This window comes from Triturus cristatus, chromosome 2_1 (assembly GCF_964204655.1).
Source record: "Triturus cristatus chromosome 2_1, aTriCri1.1, whole genome shotgun sequence".
Taxonomy (NCBI): domain Eukaryota; kingdom Metazoa; phylum Chordata; class Amphibia; order Caudata; family Salamandridae; genus Triturus; species Triturus cristatus.
In genome coordinates this window covers 1074170208-1074189798 of record NC_140581.1, presented here as the reverse complement: position 1 = coordinate 1074189798, position 19591 = coordinate 1074170208, and the positions used below count along the sequence as shown (strand labels likewise).

Here is a 19591-nt window from a genome sequence, read left to right as displayed (position 1 = left end):
AGGGAACGTTTTTCCATATATGGCTCCATATGAAAGTACAATATACAATTATTTTTTTAACAAAAACATAGCCCCACCATACCCAAAAAAATATAGAGTGCCAAAAGTTTTGTCGTGCATTACGATCTCCCCACAAAAAATATCGACATATATTTAATTTTCAAAGTGCAGCTACACCTACTTTCAAATAGTGTAGTCCTAGATTAATTTGTTACATCTAGTCCAGTGCTAGAATATTTGAGGACTAGAGCTTGATACTGAGGTTGGTTGGGTCAGATTTTTTTGTTCGAAGGTATCTGTAATGTCAAAATATTGGCAATATCTTTTGGAGGCTATTCTTTTTTCAAATGATATGTTTGCAATCTTATTTCTAGTGCTTCTGAATAATGATACCAAACACTGAACAACCGTGGTTCAGTTCGCATTCCTTTTTTTGCATATCTGCACGCCCATTTAAAATGATCTGTAGGATGGTCTATATAAGGATAAACATACTGTGTATTTGAAGTGCACGTTCACCCGTAGGCATCTTGGCACTGAATAACAGATGTTTATTGTTACCCAATCAATGGTACTCATTTTATCAACCTCAGAAGGATGAAAGGCTTGATTGGGGATTTGAACCTGTGACCAGGAGGTCGAATACAGGCCCCTTCAGTGGACACATTAATCCACTGAGCCACCACCAGACCCTGCCTAGGATGTTTATAATGCAAGGGGTACAGATGTATGGTAGTCATAAGTGACACTTATGGGTAGGACTGTAGGATTCCATACAGAGTGGTGAATTTAAATTGGGAGGGCATCCACACAGTCCTAGAGCTTTGGGTGTTCACAGATATTTAAGTCTTACACAAATGTACTTGCGCGTCCCAAAATAAACCTAAATGGACCCGTGTGGTGTGTATTGGGACGTGCATTTAATCCTTATATTTTTTTCAGGAAGTAGGGGGAGAGGAAGTCGCCCCATCGGTAATTATTTTCTATATTAAAAAATAAATGACTGTGAAATTATTCATTCGCTTTATCAATGTGCCTGCCTGCAGATTATCAACAATGAGGGCAATCGTCAGATCTGTAGATTTCCATTACCGTTTAATGTGCGAATTAGGTAAAAGTCGGAAATCTCTGCACGTTGTAGACGCACATGTGCCTTCACGTATTTCCGCCATTTTGCCCCCAGGTATTTACGCCAGTTTGCTTCCTTGTTACAGCAGCGTGGCAGAGCATACGTGTTTAGGCTGTTGCTTGCGTTGTTTCCACAGATCTTTTCCACCCTCTTTGGCCGATAATTGCCCTACTCTTATTTTGTGTGACCTAAGTGCCTCACCAGGTGTTCGGTGGATGAATTTCCTCTAACCAAAATTCCCGAGGGGAGTCGTGCTACCTCACATTTACTATGCGACCTAGTTTTCGTGCAGCACAGACCGAAAACCTGCTTTTCACATCCATCTGTAAATAATTTATGAATGGGTTCAATGAGTGGCCGAAGTGTATTCGTTTAAATGCTACTCCGGTCTATGAACCAAATTTTCTTTAAAGCTTGACTGACACATTTTGGTATAAATTAATTTGGCAGAAATTGTCTCGGAATGTTTTTCTGATATCACAATCGGAACGCTAAATTCATTATATTGAATTCCACAACGGATAGCGTCCAGCAACAAAATATCATGTTTTCGAAACTGATTAGGTGGTGGAGAACAGTTCACAAAACATCCTTGCAGTTTTTTATTTATTTATTTGAGTGGCAGGTCAAATCTTTGTATGAGCGATGTTCCCTCTTAGGTTTCAGGCAATTAAAAAAGATATGTTGCAAAATCTGCAGAACTTGCCCAAAAATACCTGCCAAAATGACAGAATGAACAGTGTCTCGTCCACGCATTATGTAAACGGTCGGTAATATCCCGATGCAATATGGACCAGGTCTACTGTGCTTATGGCTGTAGAATGGAATGAACCCGGTGTCAACTGGTTCTGGGCCACCTAAAGTGCTCTGTTTGTCTTTTTTTCTTGGTTGTAGATTGCTTAGTAATTTTGTGGGTTTTCCCCCCTACCCATTGCAGGCCTCTGAGTGAAGAAGAAATCTCGGACCTGAGACAAGGAAACTATGAATCTATTGCGGAAAAACAGAAAACGTATGATGCAAAATTCCAAGCCGAGGTACTGCACTCTGACAGGGGCATTTTGTGTGTTTTACAGATGTATTGTGACTTTTCCGTGGAGGGGGGCAGAATGGATGCAACTTTAGTGAAAATATTAATGTAGAATTCAATTTACTCAGAAATCCTGACCTGGATTTGAATTGACCAAATGAATCTCTTCTGATATCAGCGGATAGCATGCAGCAGCGAGCAGGAACTTTATCAGCGAGTTCATTGCGCATAGGAACTGGATACTGCAGTGACGTGGTATCCTTCGCTATCAGTGCAGAGATTAGCGGTGTGCTAGTATCTCAATGTCAAGTGCGTTTATGGGTAGAGTTTAGAGCGCTGAGGCTCAGAATGTCTTACTTCAACAGTTCTCCATGATTACTACTCGGATAAGGCTGGTGTAAGTCATCACATGGTTGCCTGTCTTGTAATACACTATATTTGAGGCTGAGAATTGACTGTAAATTGCATTTTTCAGGTAGGTTCCTTAAGCTAAGATTTTCTGGTGTTGCATTTATTCTACTGAACTTAAACTCCTTGTACAGTAGCATTCATTGGTCTTTTCCATCAGACTGAGGCATCTTAAGCAGTGAGCGGCCCGAGTAGACACACCACTTTCAATCAAAGAAGGTGCTATTAGTAGCCAGTACTTTTTTAATTAGCCTGTACCAGGATCAGTTTATGTGGCACAGAATTACATTTGAGAACCTGTTTAGTCATTGGTTATATCAACTTTTCAAGTGTTTTTCATTATGTTGGAGAGTAAGTGACACAATCCATTTCTCGGTGTGTCAGGGCAAGGCGCTTCCAACTTTTAGTCATTTTTTTGTTTTTAAATTAAATCTTTCATGTAATGCTGCTATTTGTTTTTGGTGAAGTTATTTGAATTTGTTTTATTTGGCAGGTCTAGCTGTTAGATTGCATTTGCCTCCTCGCCTTCAGCTGCATTTTGCACTTTAATCCTGTCTGCCATTCAGGGGGGGACCCAACAAGTGAGTTGCTTCGAAGAGCGGTAGCGCTCTAGATGTGTCAGGGGGATATTTAAGGACAGTCACTGCGCAGACATGTGCCACTGGAGTGCCTAAGGCATGCCCATCTGCGCCAATCGGCATCTCGCCAGGGCCCAGCCATTATGCCAGTTCACTGACCTACTCGTTGGATCAGTTGCATGGTTGGGAAGAGGTAAGGTTCTCTCCAGACGTTTTGAACAGATTATCTGTACTAGAGATTCTTTTTTTTTTTTTTTTTTTTTTAAAACCTTTATTGACATTTTAATCAATTACACATATGGGCCTACAACCCCCGGGGCCGGCCGCTAAACAGTCAGAATAACAGAAGGCAGGTCTATCACAGTCAGTACCTCGGGGAGCAAAATCTCGACGCTAGCATACTCTCAGTCTCTGAACAGCCCAAGTAGGAGACCAGGATAATAAAGGTTTACATTTTATAATAGAAAAGGATGGAAGGATCAGGTGCCAAACAGTTTCCCAGCATCGAAAAATGGCAGGCAGAACGATGAACGTCAACAATATACAGCAGTCTATCTTAGCAATGGCGCCGAAACAGGAAGTTCAGGATGTGGAGAAAGGACACGGCCATTCGCGCCTGCAACCCCCTGCCCCAAGACCCAGGAAACTCCACGGAAATTATGGCACTCCGGAAACAGCAGTGATTAACAACAAAGGAGTTCTACCATGCTGATCCCAGAAAAAGACAAAGAAGAATAAGAGAAGAAAAAGAGGCCATAGAAAAAGGAGGTGAAAGACTAAAGAATCCCCCCCCCCAACCCCCCACCCTGCACCTCTGCATATGAGTACGGCCCCCCCCCCCCCAGCAGTGTGCCTGTCGCCCCGGAACCAGACCCGAAATATAGAAGAAACAGAGAAAAGGAGTGGGAAAAGAGCCCCCACCAGACGGGGGGTAGAGAGAGTATTAATAAACTGGAGGAGGGCCTGCAAAACACGCCCCCGGCTTCTCCCTCCCGCACCATACGTTTTCCCATAAAGCATACAATAAAGAACACAAAATCGACCCTGTCAAAAAGGAGTAAGGAGCATCACGCACTTGGTACACTAACAGTTATGCCGTGAGAGCACACAACTCCCGAGCCCGCCCGCCTAGCAGGTGACCACCTCTGAAGGGTCAGCCTCATCCTTGGCAACTCTTTGCAAACCCACCCATGCATACCCCTCGTCCCAGTGCCATGTCCAATGTTACCAGGGAGAGAAGTGTCCAATAACACTCAGGAAGCGACACACACAGGTAGGGTAGAGGGCTCTGAAGATCGACACAGTCAGCTCTATGGAGGATCGTCTTTCCCAGTGCCGAGCCAGGATTTACACTGCACACCAGGCCCAGGAAGGCGGAATCAGCCAGGGCGGGCGACCGTAGCCTGGATGTTGCCTGGGTCGTCGGAGGCCGCGCACGGGACAAGGCCACCACCCCCCACACAGGCCCGAAACCTCCGGAACAGACCAGATCCACAGCCAGCTGATCGCACGTTAACATACTGTCCGGAGAGTCCAGGCGTGTACTATTCACCGGGGCGGCCACGACACTGTCCCCCCGTGCGCGGTGTAAGAAGTCCCAGTGTACCTGGGGATAGGCAGGCGGCAACTGTTCCGATGCTGATGTCACTCCATCGAGCTTGCTCCCCAACACCCAGGCGCCGTGAATCAAGGTGGAGTGAAGGGCACCGAGAGCCTCGAGAAGGTCACCGTACCCCAGTACAGCTCCCGGCGCTCGCTCCGCTACGCTCCTCAGTCGCACCCTCCCAATCCTGCTGCAACCCAGTGTACAGGATGGTGGACTCTGGCATACCAAAATGGCCGCTGGGTAGGTCCATCCCAGATCGGGACCGGGACTCAGACACAAGCGCCTCGGGTTCCATGGCACTGGTAACAGGGTTCCGAGGGCAGGCAAACAATCTGTCCGGTGTGTGGTCACGGGCCACAGTCGTCCCCACCACGGACCAGCGCCCGCGAAAATCCGGGAGCAGCCCGCAAGAATTGGGGCAAGTTACGGGCGGCGTCCGGGCAACTCACCGGCGAAGGCTGAAGCAATCACCGGAGAGTCTTGGAGTTACCACCTCGGGCACGCAAGCGTTCAGCTACGCTTAGTGGTAGGAGCGACCACGGCGAAGCGCAGTCCGGCATTCGCACCACTCCGGTAGTCCGACCCCACCCAGTCACCAAAGGCCGCTGTTGTTGCACTGCCGCCTGGCCACGGCGTCCACTCGAGGTCCCGGCTCCAGGGCTGCACAGGCCGCAAACTTCAGACGGACATTTCTCCGGCGGTACCGCTGCCAGAAACTTCGGGGTCACACGGCCGGTTGCCGCTCGCGTTCACCAACACGGGTAGATAGCGCAGGCTAAGGATCTCGTGCAGGATATCTGTGCGGGATGCGGATGTTCACGGAGCCGGGAGCCTACGCTGCCGTCCCGGTCGCCATCTTGGCTCCTCCCCCTACTAGAGATTCTTAAATCACTTAAATTATCCCATAGTTTAACATGTGTCACCTGTTAAAAAGAAAAAGCAACAAGCATTTGCAATGCAATAGGTCTCGCAGTTACGAGAGTTTCAGCTATTGGCATTGTAAATAACAACGCCTTTTATTTATGCTTAAAAAAAAAGGCATTATTATTTGTAATGTCAATAGCTAAAACTCGCGTAAATGCGAGACCTATTGCATTGCAAATGCTTGTTTAGGATTAGCGTTTGCTTAGCTGGGTACTGCTCTGTTTAACAATAGGCCAGGAATTTAAAGCAGAGGTACATATATTAATCTGCTTTCTCCTTCATACTAGTCAATGATATTTGCCCAGTGGTAGGTCATGGAGTCCCATGTAAATGCGAACATAAGCCAGACTGTGCTGGAGTGAGATCAAAAGAGGAGAGGCAGATGTTAGTCCGACCGGTGAGCGATGTTGGCGCGGTGTATCCTTTGGGGGTGAACGCATTAAAGGTTTTCAAGGTTCTGGAAAAAGATTTTATGGTTCAGGAAAGGGACTATGAGACGGGCCTTTAGAAATGGATGTAATGCCTTTATGTCAGCAACCTGCAAGTAGAGCTGGTCTGAGAAACTAAGATTACCAAGTGTTGCAATTGTAAAACTGAGTTGTTCATTAGTGGTACATTTCAATGTCGCGGTCCTCCAACCATGTCCTGTGCAAGGAGAAAAGGCTATGCGATGTAAAGCTTCTTACACTGCAGCTCCAAAAAGACTGGAGGAACTAATCTGGCTACAAGTGAAGTCTTATATCAACTGATATCAGGTAATCAAGACACCAAAAGCCAAGAGGGAGGATAAGCAGCAGTATCCGGTCTAAACAGATAAAAACCAAAAGCACATGAAGCAAAACACTTGAAAGTCCAGTAGCTCTGCAGGAGGTCACATCCTAAAACCTGTGAATTTGGATCAGCTCATGAAGGTGTTTCACATTTACAGAGAAGAAACCAAAGGGCAAGCATTCGGAGAACACATGGCTAGGAATTCAGACATCAACCCTCCAGAAATGAAGTCTGCTCCAAAATTACTTCAATTCAGAAAGAAGCTGAAATGTTAACTCTTCAGCAGCTCATCATCATTCGCCACCGACACGTCGTCATTCGCCACGGACTAAGAATTGCTCAGACCAGTGGTGGAGTTTAACCCCCACCAGCTATTATCCCGACCCTAACATACCACTATATCAGCGTGCCACACACTTCACACGTAGTGAAAAGATAAAAAAAAATAAACATGAAATCAAATGCCAACAAAGTGTGCCTTATTTTATACTTTCCTGAACTCATTTTAGTAAAACTAGCTCACAATGTGTGTGAATTCACACCTGTCACACGAAGAGAAAGGGCAGACGTTCAGGCATGCTGAGTTCGTTTCGGAGGAAAATATATTTGCAAAATTCCAAACTTGCTCTTTACGTTGCTGATTTTATTTTTCACATGCACGTGATCATCTCCAATAGAAACCTGCCATATTGCATGGTACGACAGTCGCTACTCTAATGGTTTCCATTGTTTATCACAGGCAAAGGTGACGAAAATGTGTTTTGGGGCAATAGCTTGCTGCTTCGACGGCATTATTGTTGGGACAAACTGGCAGGCTGAGTGCAACTGACCCACCTCAAGAATACCTGCAGGGCCGAATTTCAAGAAACACCTCTGCTTTGAGCTTACTGTGTATACGACTTCCCTGGGTGGAAAGCGGCGGGTATAGCATGGCACTATAGGAATTTGGGATGAAGGGTTATAAAGAAGTGAAGATGGCTTAAGTTTTTCACTTCAGGGATACCTTCTCCAGTGGCTGGGGTACCAGACAGCAGGAAGAATGGACACCAAGGAGTCTGCACTCTTCCACGGCCGCTCCAGAAGACTGCATCTGACCCTCTAAATGTGATGTAATAAGACCAGGGCTACGGGTATTATAAGATTCTGCCAATTGTAACGTTTTCCCCCATAATTATAGATTTGCCGCATAATCCATAATCTGCTTAAAGTTACTAAAAACGTGGCGGATAAAAACGTGGCAGCAGTGCTCCCCCACACTGGAAGGCCCGTCGCAAAGTTAGACTGGTCATCTTTCAGTTACTTTTTGCCGGATTTGGGTGTTAATACTAATAAGGTGAATTGTTTACCCAGACAGTTACCACGTATCAAAACGACAAAAAATGAACTAATACCATCACAATATGTGCTGCATAATTTAATCAACCCTGCCGCATAATATGGTCGTCCACTGCTGCACAATTCCAGTGCCCCAGACTACGACATTGTGCCAACAAAGGCAGGTCTGTTCCAAAAATACAACAGTTCAAAAAGTGGCAGAGCAGAGGCATTTGATCTAACAAATATATTTTTTCATAATTCCTTTAGCAACAGGATTCCAAATAAAGTTGAAGGGGCTTTAAAGGGGGTGGAAAGGAAGCACCCGGTTAAAGGTTCGCACAGGTCAGCTGTTAGGTGTGCCCCACAGTCGGCCATATTTTAATGTGGCGACAGTGCCCCGATCAGTGACACAGACCAAACAGCTCTAGGGTCTGATGGCGGAGTTCCCCTCTGTTTCTTGTCGTTTCCTTCCGACTGTGGAGGCGGGAGGGGGGCGGGGGGCGGGGTAATCTGCTGTCTCACTGCAGTGGAAAACACAAGAACGGCAAAAGGGGCCCCGAGGCGAAGTCAAATGTAAACACCACTTCACCTCAGGAAAAAACACATTTCTGGTCTACAAACGCCAGCAATATGGCCCTTCTATTCCACGAAATGGGGAAGTTGAAAGGAGAATGCGCACAAACCAACTCTCCCATTCCCCTCGGACCCCACCGCCACCCAAAAAAAAAACCTAGATTAAGTCCGCAAACAAAGGATTGCTCGACTGAAAGAAAACCACATAACAGCAGAGCAAATGGTTAGAAACTCAACACTCCCAGCAAGTCCGTGGAGAACCCGAAGTAAAGTCTACTGTCGAGAACAATAAACCCATGCTCCAAGCACAGACATAACACTGCTGGGTTATACCACTGAGCAGAGGGGGCAATAGTTTAACGATGACTGATGCATCCTCGTGGGCCCGAACGCCACAAAACAACACAACAGAATGCGTGCAGCACTGAAGCAGACCGCCGCTTTTCCAAGGAGCATCTGAGATGGTGTACTTTGTTAAATTTCATAACAGATTTGCAAAATGTCATTACCAAAAAATCACGAACATTTTATGAAATGTCACTTTTGGAGGAAAACGTGCTATTTCTTTGAGAGGGCATAGAAAGTGTACAGAAGGTCTTGCAAGATACCATCAGACTGGCTTGAGCAGGAATGGTCTCCAGGCACGCCTGCCTCCCCCGTGTAATGCCAGCTGCTGCAACAGGGGGAGGGACGGACTCTGAGGAGAGAGAGCAGAGGAGGAAAGAGCAACAGAGAACCAGTCTGCCAAGTAGGTGCGAACGTTAAAGTGAAAGCAAATCATTTTCGCGGGCGCTTTGATGTTCGCACTGGCCGCGGGGCTCACTGAGAACATCAAAGCGCCCGCGAAATGTACACGCAGGCTGCCAAATGGTGCGCGCGCCCGGCGCACATGCACTGTAGTTGGGGGCCTGAAAAGCACTCGTTTGCACTTCCAAATCCCCGTTTTCTATAGCTCTCGCCAGAGCAGCGCTAAAGCGCTGGCTCAGGCGAGACCTAAAAACTGGTTTGTATCTACTATTTAAATACGAAATCCTTGGTGAAACACAGTCTAGAAATGTTTGATCTTCTATACGCCTTGCAGCCAGATGTTCAATTACTATCTGAAACATGGCTCACTGATACCTGTGTGTCTTCCATTCTGGAAGACATACCAAAGGGTTCTTCCTTTCTTTGTGTTAATCTTCGTGTTAATCATCCAGCAGGTAAACTTTGCGGTGGTGTTGCAGCCATATCAAAGAAAAAAACGTAATAAAAAAGTACAGGTTGAAATAAACACAGAGGCGGGCTTGCCTTTCTTTAACTTAGTGTCAGGAACAGTTCTTTCATTTTCTGATAGTGTACTGTCCTCCGCACTATATAGCAATCCTCCCTACACTTTTTCATGAATTAGTTTGCTCCCTTGTGATAAATTGTAAATAAATAAATAAAAAACGAAAAGAAAACTGCTGATTATAGGTTAATTACTGGACTGAAGAAGCTACTGCTATTTCTAAAAGCCAGCTATTTTTTGGAGCTTATCTCCTCCCTTGGGCTGACACAACACTTTAATAAACCCACTCATTTGAAGGGCCACACTTTATACCTTGTGTGGACATCTGACTGTATGCTTAGCCCGTGTTGCATTAAACCCTGTGTATGATCTGATCACTATTCTATCCAATTCGATCGGACTACCCTCGGTGCCTTTAAGGAAGCAACACGGGAGGCAAGTGTGGTCGGAGAATGGGTTAAACTGGATAAGAAGAAGATCACAAAGCTGCTTGAAACCTCTAGGCCTAACTCTATCAACGATGGAATGAAGCAGCGTAGCGCTTTTATCTGTGGCTAGATAATGCCGGGTTATCCCAGTCTCCTCTGGGAAATAAACTTGACTCTAGGAATAGGTGCTCCACACCTTGGTTTTCCCAGCAACTCAAAAAGGCGAAATTAGAATGAGGCAATTTGAATGAAAATGGTGAAATACGTATGAACTGGAACTCAAAGCAACTTTCAAGACAGCATTGCTTATATATGATACTGATTGTTCAAACTAAACAATGGTACTATTCTGGTAGGATTAGGGAGGCACGGAAAACCTAGAGAGAGATTTTTTAGATCATGAGAGACCTTTCATCTTCTGTTAAGGTTAGGCAATCATTACTGGCCACTCAAACTCATTATAATCAATGTAATAATTTTATTTGTGGATAAGATCTGTTTGATCAATTAATCTATAAAAGGCAGCCTAACAGTGGAGTGGCTGCAACATGTGAACGTAGCAGAGGCTACTCTTGATGATTTTACCCTGTTGAGAGACAATGCACTTCTAAGGTTCTGGACAAAATTAAATCGGGTTCGCCAAATGACCCCATCCCTCCAAGTGTAATGAAATCCTTAGCTTTTACTATAGCACAGCCTCTTCAGTAAATTTCTTAACACCTCTCTTCAGACAGGTGTGGTTCCAAGTACTTTAAAAAGGTATTTGTTGTTCCTCTAGTGAATATCTACCAGCCTATGCGAAATAACCATAGGCCTATTTCATTACTCTCTTTTTGTGCAACATTACTAGTAACACATGCTGCACTGGAGACAAGTAACCATCTTCAAACTGGTAAATTCCTAGATTCTCAACAAGCCATGTTCAGACCTAAGTACAACATCGAGACGGTTCTCCTATCGTCCATTGATGATCTGAGAATGGAACTGGATGCATGCCACATTATGGCCCTGATATTGTTAGATCTGTTCTGCAGCACCACTGTAGATCATGGGCTTCATTTAAAGCTTGTGAGAGCAGCAGAGTTGATAGGAGCAACATATCAATGGATTCGCTCCTTCCTGGAAGATAGAACTCATGTGGTTCACCTCCTCCCTTCAAAACCAATAAAGTAAAAGTGGACTGTGGTGTCCTTCAAGGTTCTACCCTTTCGCCCTATTTGTTCAGTATTTACCTGCAACCTCTGATAAAGGAGCTAATCAGCAGAGGATGTCGGATATTCAATTATGCTGATGATTCTCAGATTCTCTTCTGCTTGGAGGACCATCACAAGTCTCATGTTTTGTTCCAAGAGTTGATGCGTTTTATTTATGGGGCCTCTTAGGGCAAACTCCTTGAAGTTGAATGCTGAAACGACTTTAGTGGTGGTCTTTAATAGGAACCCCACAGCCTGGTCAAACCTGTACAGGCCAATTGAATTAGGTCATTTTCCTACACCCAAAGGGGTAGCACAATGTTTAAGTGTTTTAGTAGACAAACCTCTGTCACTGAAACCACAGATCAACAGCGTGGTGTCTAAAGCAGTTTTCCTGCTTCGCATGTTAAGGAAACTCAATTCATACTTTTCTGTTGATGTCATGAAAACAATTATGACAGCACTTATTGGCAGCGGTTTACATTACGCTTACAGCATTTATTTAGGTTTACCAGAAGGTGACTTGAAGCGCCTTCATCAGCTGCTCCAGAATGCGGCAGCAAGGATGATGTGTAAGGTTCCTTTTAGGATACACACCCGCCCATTATTAAAGCAACTTCATTGGCTCCCGTTGCCCAATGGATCCGGTTTAAAGTGTGCTTCCTAGTATGCAAGTCTCTCCATGGCTTAGCATCGGATTTTCCTGCTAAACATTTAATCAGATAGACCCCTAAGAGGACTCTGCATTCTTCGAAGGCCGATTTATTAGCTGTCCCTCGGTTTTCTAAATCTAGGAATGTAGATGTAGATTCTCAGCCCTGGCTCCCAGAGTATGGAACTCTCTTACTTTACATTATTGTTCAATGTCATCTTTGTATACTTTTAAGCACTCATTGAAAACTTGGCTTTTTAGGAGGGCTTTTGGCTCTGACTCATAGTATTACGGGTTTTGTCCTTCTCTTCTTTGAGTATTAGCGCCATGAGGTCTTTGGGTGACCATGCCCTCTATAAATCCTGAAACCATAAACAATCATAGCCATCATTTGGCGCAGCAGTACATTTACATACATCAACTCAAATATATATTCAAAATCAGTAACATTTAAATTGATCATTGCAAAGTATCTTATGGGGATTTATATGGCAGATACACTGAGGCTATGTTAGTCTCGGAAGGTGATAACGCTCCTCGGTGTTATCTCTGTTTAAATGCATATTTTATATGGTTCATTTTGTGTTTGGCAGATGGAAAACAAAGGACATTGCAGTTCAATTTTCAGATCAGAACCTGCAGAATAACGCTGCATCAGGCTTTTCTCAAAGGGGTCATCAAGTGAAAAGAAAATGCTTGACCTCTTACACCATCTTTAATCATCAACAATTACCAACAGTAAGGATGCCGGAATGTCTTGTTGTTAATTACATCAGGTTGGGTTGTATTATGACAATGTTCACCAGATGGGCTCTTCAATAAAGAGGAACAATGGGAGACTCCAATTTACTAAGCCAGTGATGATGGAAAACGTATCTTTAGATCAATATTTGATGTGCACCCTAGAAGGCATTCGAAGGTCCTGTAATTTTAAGTAAGTTAGGCCAATCTTTCGGTCCGCCAAGCTTTTATTTTTTTCATGGCATCTTATCATTCTTTAAACTGGTGTATACCAAAATTCATGATAATTCTGTTTACCTCGCTAATGTGCTCAAGACAAGCTTCAAGGACAGTTTAAAAACTGAGGTAAGTCCTGAGAGTGATGCAAGAGGTCACGAATACCAAAAGAAGCAGATGTGTCAATTCACCACCAGCCCAGCACTGCTTAGAGATATGGCATAACTTGTTGTGGTTAGCATTCCAAGCCTTGGAACTCATAACATAATTACATGGGATAGAGCAATATCAAGTTAGTGCATCATGTGTTATAAAAAGTTTGGGTTACAATCATCCCAAATGTTATAAGGGGTACGAATGTGTGAGTGTTAGTCAAATAATTTACAAGATGGAAATTACCTAATCGGAGAAGATGTTAAATACATAGTTTCATTTGTGAAGTGCATTAGTAATGCTCCTGAGGTTCTGTAACAAAAACTTTGAAACAAATTCACCATATGTTTCAAATAGGTCTACATTTAAAAGTAAGCTGGACAGCTTGTGCAAGGGAGTGGTAAGCTGGGGTCTGAAGAGAGAATGCCATGAATCAAGTTCTTTGGGGAACAACGTGGTTGGTGCTTAGTAGGTTAAATAAAACAAATACGTGCTGAGGTTCAGGGTGTTTCTTGATGGTCCGACCATGACAATGTCGAATGTTGTGGTTGTTGAATACTGAGGCTTCCTAGACTTGACTCTACCACAGGACGTTTCTTCTACCACTCTACACTTCATGCCTTTTTATCTCACTGTAGCAGTTCTTTTTAATCTCCCTTATCTTCTTTTGTCACTGTTTTCCTATCTGTCTCTTCCTGCTCCTTTTTTCATTGTTTGCCTTTTCTCTCTCGTGTTCTGGGTCAGCATCTGATGATGGAAAATAAGTCAACGTCCCCAAAAATTAGTATTGATGCCCACCACCGGCAACCTTTGGACTTAATTAACCGCTAAACTTGGTAATGCAGATCGTAATTCCCTGCCACTGTGGTCTGAAATCGAACAAATAATGTGAAGTTTCAAATCCCCACCCCCCCAAATGTTGCTCCTATCATCCAAAGGATATAAACCCTGCTGATAGTCACAGATGATAGGTTGCTGTCTCCCCCATGTACATTGTTCACCTTAGGCACATGGTGACACCACCTTAACAAAGCACTGACAACATTTGTGTCTTTTATTTCTACTGATTTGCAAAGAAGGCTGCACATGTGCATTGCCCGTGAAAACACCCTGTCAGCATTTTGCGTTTGTTTGATGCTTATTATTTACTTATGATTTATTCTATGTTACGTTATTGTTTTGTGTTTTTTTCCTATATGAATAGGTCAGTTAGACAGGTTCTGATTTGGTTAACCCTTATTGTTTTGTTCATATACAGTTAGCCTTACAAGAGGAGAAGTTGAGACTAGAAGAGGAGGCTTTATATGCTGCACAGCGCGAGGCCGCCAGGGCAGCCAAGCAGAAAAGGCTCTTGGAGGTGAGGGGATGCAGACCCCAAAGGGCATTAGTGCTGCTCTTACTATATCTTTTGTGTTGAATATGAATGCCTTGCGTCTTGCTGATGTTATCTTATGCTGTGTTTTACTGGCAACCAAACTTGCAGAAGTGCCTTGAAAGGAACTAGTGACCATGGCTAGCATGTTAACCATACAGCCAATGAGCTGTAGGTTTACGCCAGGCAAATACTACACACATCTATACGTACATACATTGAGCACGCTGTCAAGTGTCATCCTGGTCCAGTAGCATGCAGGGGCCCAAAAGAACACTGTTGCTGATGGACAAAAACTCCATCCTTCGATTGGTTCCATTCTTGTTGTTGGCTTTGAGGCTGAGACACTTAAATTAATTAAAAACAATAACTTTGACTTTTGCGACTCCAGTGAGACCATATTCTATGTCTCCGTGAACAGCCTAATTTGTGGCTCTGATGTATTTGCCATTGTTTCCTTTCAAAACATTTCTGTAACAAGTTTTTACTCGGTCAATCAGGGGGACAAAGGATGTTTTCTGAAAAGTGTGTGTACGTTGAAACTCCCTTAATTGTTGTGTTCACTGAAGGTGACCATAGAACAACAAACTGAATATCAGTCATTGTTTGCGGAAGATGTCTGTATCAGGAAGGATTCGCATTGCCTACACAAGAGACATTAGGTAGAAATTGCTCTTTTATTAATTTCCTTCTCTAATTATTGGGAACTTACGCTGACTGCAATAGGCCACACTAGTCTGTAAATTGGTGGAATCTTCTGCCTAGTTTTGTGTTTTCGTAAAGTTAGGAATTGTGATAGTGGCATTGTCCCCCTTTTGTTTTAATAAACTGCTAGGCTTCTCTACGGATCTTTAAACGGATACACTAAAGTATATTTAATTTGTTGCTCTGCACACTATTCTCTGCACTTTTTCGGCCTGGTTTGGCTGCGCTGTGGTCTACAGACCTATCAATTACAAATAAATAAAGTGGGCTTTAAGTCATGTCCCTTCAACCATTGGCTTATTTGAGATTGCCTTTTCAGCCACTACTTTGAGAAGGTGTCAATTGAATCTTGCATCAACCCAGAGGAGTATACATCTCACCTCATGCTATTGGCTGTTTGGTGTAACTTTCCATCTCCCAGAAAGTGGTTCCTCTGAAATACATCAGTGACTATTTTACATCTTGAATTTACACTCCATTATCAACATTTTTGTCACTTATATTTTGTTGTTTTATTAGCTGCAAAACACATTAGTACTTTTTATGGTAAAACAAATGCCAGACACACCAAGGGTTTACATTAGGGAAAGACATATTGGATTACTTAGCAATCTTCTCGTGAATTATCAAAGCCAATGGTTCTAGTTTGTAATTGAATGCAAGCCAGATCAGTAGCATTCGCCAATGCTTAGTTAAAGTCAGGGCTATGCCTTTTTCCATCGCACGCTTGTGCCAAACTGCCCCTTCCTGAGGCCATTTTCTTAGATGAGTGAGATAACTGACTCTTGTGAGTGCTGTTAAAATGTCCACTCATTGGTTCATCTTCATTTACACTTGCTCTGGTCTGAGGCAGAGATCACGTTGTATACCCAGCCATTTGGAGATGAAAACGATTGCATTTTCTTGTCACTCCTTTTGCAAGAAAAGACTGACCAGATTTAGATGTACAACGTTACAGCCTTGTTCCACCTGGACAGAGTGCAACAGGCTCTCATGATTTTTGCAGGATATGGTGCTGTTTTGCGAATGGACCATTACCAGCAACATTCCCCTTGCATTCCACCCAGAGGGAAAAGAGGAGGTGGAATTTGTTAAGCCCAGTTGTCTGCGGTTTCTCATACATGTGGGAACATCAAGCAAAAATGGGTTAATCGACATACACTTCTAGGCAAGCCAGAGAAAGGCCCAATTTGTCAACCAACCTTCAAGTAGAGCAAATGGTTTGATGCCTTTGCCTTTTCTCAAACATTCACATGACTTTGAAAACGGTCAGGGAAAGCAGCAGTGCCCCGCTTTTCATAGCACACTCAGTCTGGCCTCCGCTGGTTCTGACCTCTATTTAGATGGCGAAAAATCTTACATCTTCCTTGTGATACAAATCTAGCTCAACAGAGTTGATTAATTCTTCACCCTTCCCATTTAGACCCTAGTTATGAGTAGCTTTTGAATTCTGATGTGGGCAGTGGCAAAGTTACATGCTCCATCATGATTCTGAGATCTGCAGGAGTACCCCAGATCTAGTTAGCTTCACCTGGACTTGTCGGCTTCTGAAAGCAGCAACATTCTTAGGGCTACACTCCAGGTCGAAATTAGGTTTTACCGAGGAATTCTTGCATGTATTACCGAATCCCCTTGTAGTCCTCATTTTCCAGGTGACCCTAAGGATCCCAGGCTTAATCTCTGCTGCACTATCTTCCCACAGTTACCTTTACCCTGTTAATTAATAACTCTGGGAGGTGGAGTTAACGAGTGGGTTAACAGCTCCCCTAATGAGGCTCCTAATGCTCAACTTTAAAGATGGAATGGGATTTAGATATTTTCTGATGTGCTTTCATGTTTGGTTGGGATAACTGACTGTATTTGGCCACATAAATTCCAGATTCAAAAGACAATGAACTGCTAACAGCACAATGCAAGTATAAACAGTATAGAGGTGTGTGAGAACTTAAGTAGAAAAATAAAACCTCCAAAATCCTCCTTTATTGTGGAATGTATTTTATGACTTGTTTAGTTGGGTCTAGAAAGCCATATCTGTCTACTATTGCATCCGATCTTAGTACACCTCATTATATTCCACCCTCTACCCCTGCAATACATTATTTAGACACGCCTCAAAGAAGATGGAGACATTCAGTAGATAGGAAATTTTGTCCCTTGGTTATAACATTAAACTACAATGTGCTGAAAGAGTTGGAACTAATAAGCGGGCTCAGCGAAACCACTGGCGCAATATGACACAACTTCCCTCACTATCTGTTAATGGAGTACACGTTTCCCTTTCAAAACGTGTTACATTAGTAATATCTTCTCACGTAACATGAGTGTCTGTTGTTAGATTTATGTAAAAGTACTCAACAAGTCAAATAAATGTACGAAAGTGTATTGTAAAACTGCAGATGTATGGCAGGTACGTAGTACATATGAATCTCCCCATTTTTCAGAAAAAAGCCTCCGAACATTCTCAACGTCTCTTTCCGAGTGCTCATTGTACATAGATTACAAATAGAAAAGCTAGAAGCTTCTTTGGAAAAGTGGCTGACAGAAGGTTATACGAACAGGCAAAGGATAGGCTGGAAAAGCTGAATGGGTTCTGAACAAGTTGTAAAAAAGGAAGAGCCAGTACTTCTAACCCACCACATTACAAGAGCGTGAAGCTTGCAAACCTGGGCACTCTTGACGTCAGTGCAGATGATCCACACCATTTGCCTTCCACAGAGACTTTTCAGTCCTAGCAAAGGTACCTCTGTTGCTGAGACATTTGCTCAACTTCTGAAAGAATAGGTTGATTTATGCTCTACTGGCTTTTCATTGGCTCAACCCACTAACCGTATCAGACCCCAAAGCTTTTTGCTCATTTTGTAGTTGCAAGTCCTCGAACAGGTGCATGAATCCTAGTTCCAGGCTGACCTGCTGGCAAGTAATTTCAGGGCTCCTCACGACAACCATGTTTTCATACTGGGATTCCTCCAACTCAGTCTGTGGCAGCATTGCCATCTCGCAAATGGATGTTTGCCCGCCCACATGGAAATGAATACCAAATAACTTGTGAACTATGGGGAAACGCCTAACTTGTCCATTTGATTTGCTCCGACACGCCTATGCCAATTAAAACACAGTGGGCTGCTTTGTATACTATTGGTAAAGAATTGGATCTATGCCTTATGCTTTCTTAATATGTCCATGAGGAGTCTGTTCAACCTCCGCAAAGAAGTGAATGATCAGCCCTTGATGATAAATCTAAAATCTGTCAGCCAGATTATTCGGTATCCTGTAAAAGCATACCCACATCAAGCTTTCATTGAAATGTATGCATTGGTTCCTGTCTCAAATTGTGTAAGGGTGTTAGGGAGGTTAATACCCGAATATCAATGGCAATGGGATATTATTAACACTCCTTTGAAAACAGGCATGCTAAATGTTGGAAAGGCGTTCGCCGGAGGGGGGTTCGATACACGTCTTGCCCACCCCTTTGACCCACCTCTCCCAAGTAGGCCGAACCGGGCGCGCACACCCTGAGCTTACACTACGAACAGAGTGACACCACACGTATTCTTTGCAGGACGATAGGTTCTTTTATCGAAGGTTTCAAGGGATCTTTATGATCCAAGGTGCAAGTAGTACAGCAGCGGCACAAGATACTACAAATCGGTGGTTGGGGGTAGCGGGACAGTCTTTGAAGGTAGTGTCTCTGCGAAGTACCCTGCGGATAGCTCACAATCCTCGAGCTGGAGGGTGTTGTGTCTCTGGGCGATCTCTTGCCAATTCGTCCTCGAGGGGAGCGCCGCGAGTCACTCAGCAGGCACAGGTAGTCGGAGTTCGGGAGCCGCGATCTCGTCAGCAGGGCTCAGATGGTTCAATGGCTGGGGGCCGCGAGTCACTCAGCAGGCCCAGGTGGTTCGGAGTTCGGGAGCCGCGATCTCGTCAGCAGGGCTCAGATGGTTCAATGGCTGGGGGCCGCGAGTCACTCAGCAGGCCCAGGTGGTTCGGCGTTCGGGAGCCGCGACAGCGTCAGCAGGCTCCGATGGTTCCAGGTCTTCTCTGCCATTCGTTCCTCCGGCACCCCCTATTATACTCCCCCTGCCCTTTGAAGTCCGGAGTCCTCGCAGAGAGGGGCCTTTTGTGACTGAGGGGGGTTCGGCGGGATTTCCTGCCGCTCGTTTCTTTGGTCTTTTCAGGTGGGTCTGGGAGGGTCCCCAGATGCTCGGCAGGCGAGGCGCCTGCTCCCCAGGGGCCTGGTGGCCGATCGAGTCCTCCCGGGGGAAGGCGATCCGAGGTGTGACTGGGCTGGCGTCTCCTGGTCTGGCTCGGGGGTTCCCGCTCCCTCGGTCGGACATGCGTGGTAGGGTGTCGAGTCTGTCGGGGACTCTGGCCGGCCCTCGGGTCTGTGTGGCTGGGGCGGCCGGAGTCGGAGATGCCGTGTCTTGGGGGTGGTTGCAGGTTGGCTGGATGATCGGGAGGGCATACGCCGTGAGGCCGGTCTCACACGCGTCCCCCCCAGCTGAAAGGCGTGGAGAACTACCCATCCACT

General features: G+C 44.6%; 1 protein-coding gene across 2 annotated transcripts in view; it reads left to right on the top strand.

Moving 5' to 3' along the window:
* Positions 1-19591, top strand: part of AP1AR (adaptor related protein complex 1 associated regulatory protein) — a 202273-nt gene that overhangs the window by 115411 nt on the left and 67271 nt on the right. The window contains exons 5-6 of one of the 2 annotated variants that reach the window (XM_085636195.1): positions 2067-2163; positions 14245-14343. In XM_085636195.1, the coding sequence (XP_085492321.1) occupies positions 2067-2163; positions 14245-14343 (196 nt within the window). The remainder of the gene's footprint in view (positions 1-2066; positions 2164-14244; positions 14344-19591) is intronic. The other variant, XM_085636202.1, reaches the window with a different exon arrangement.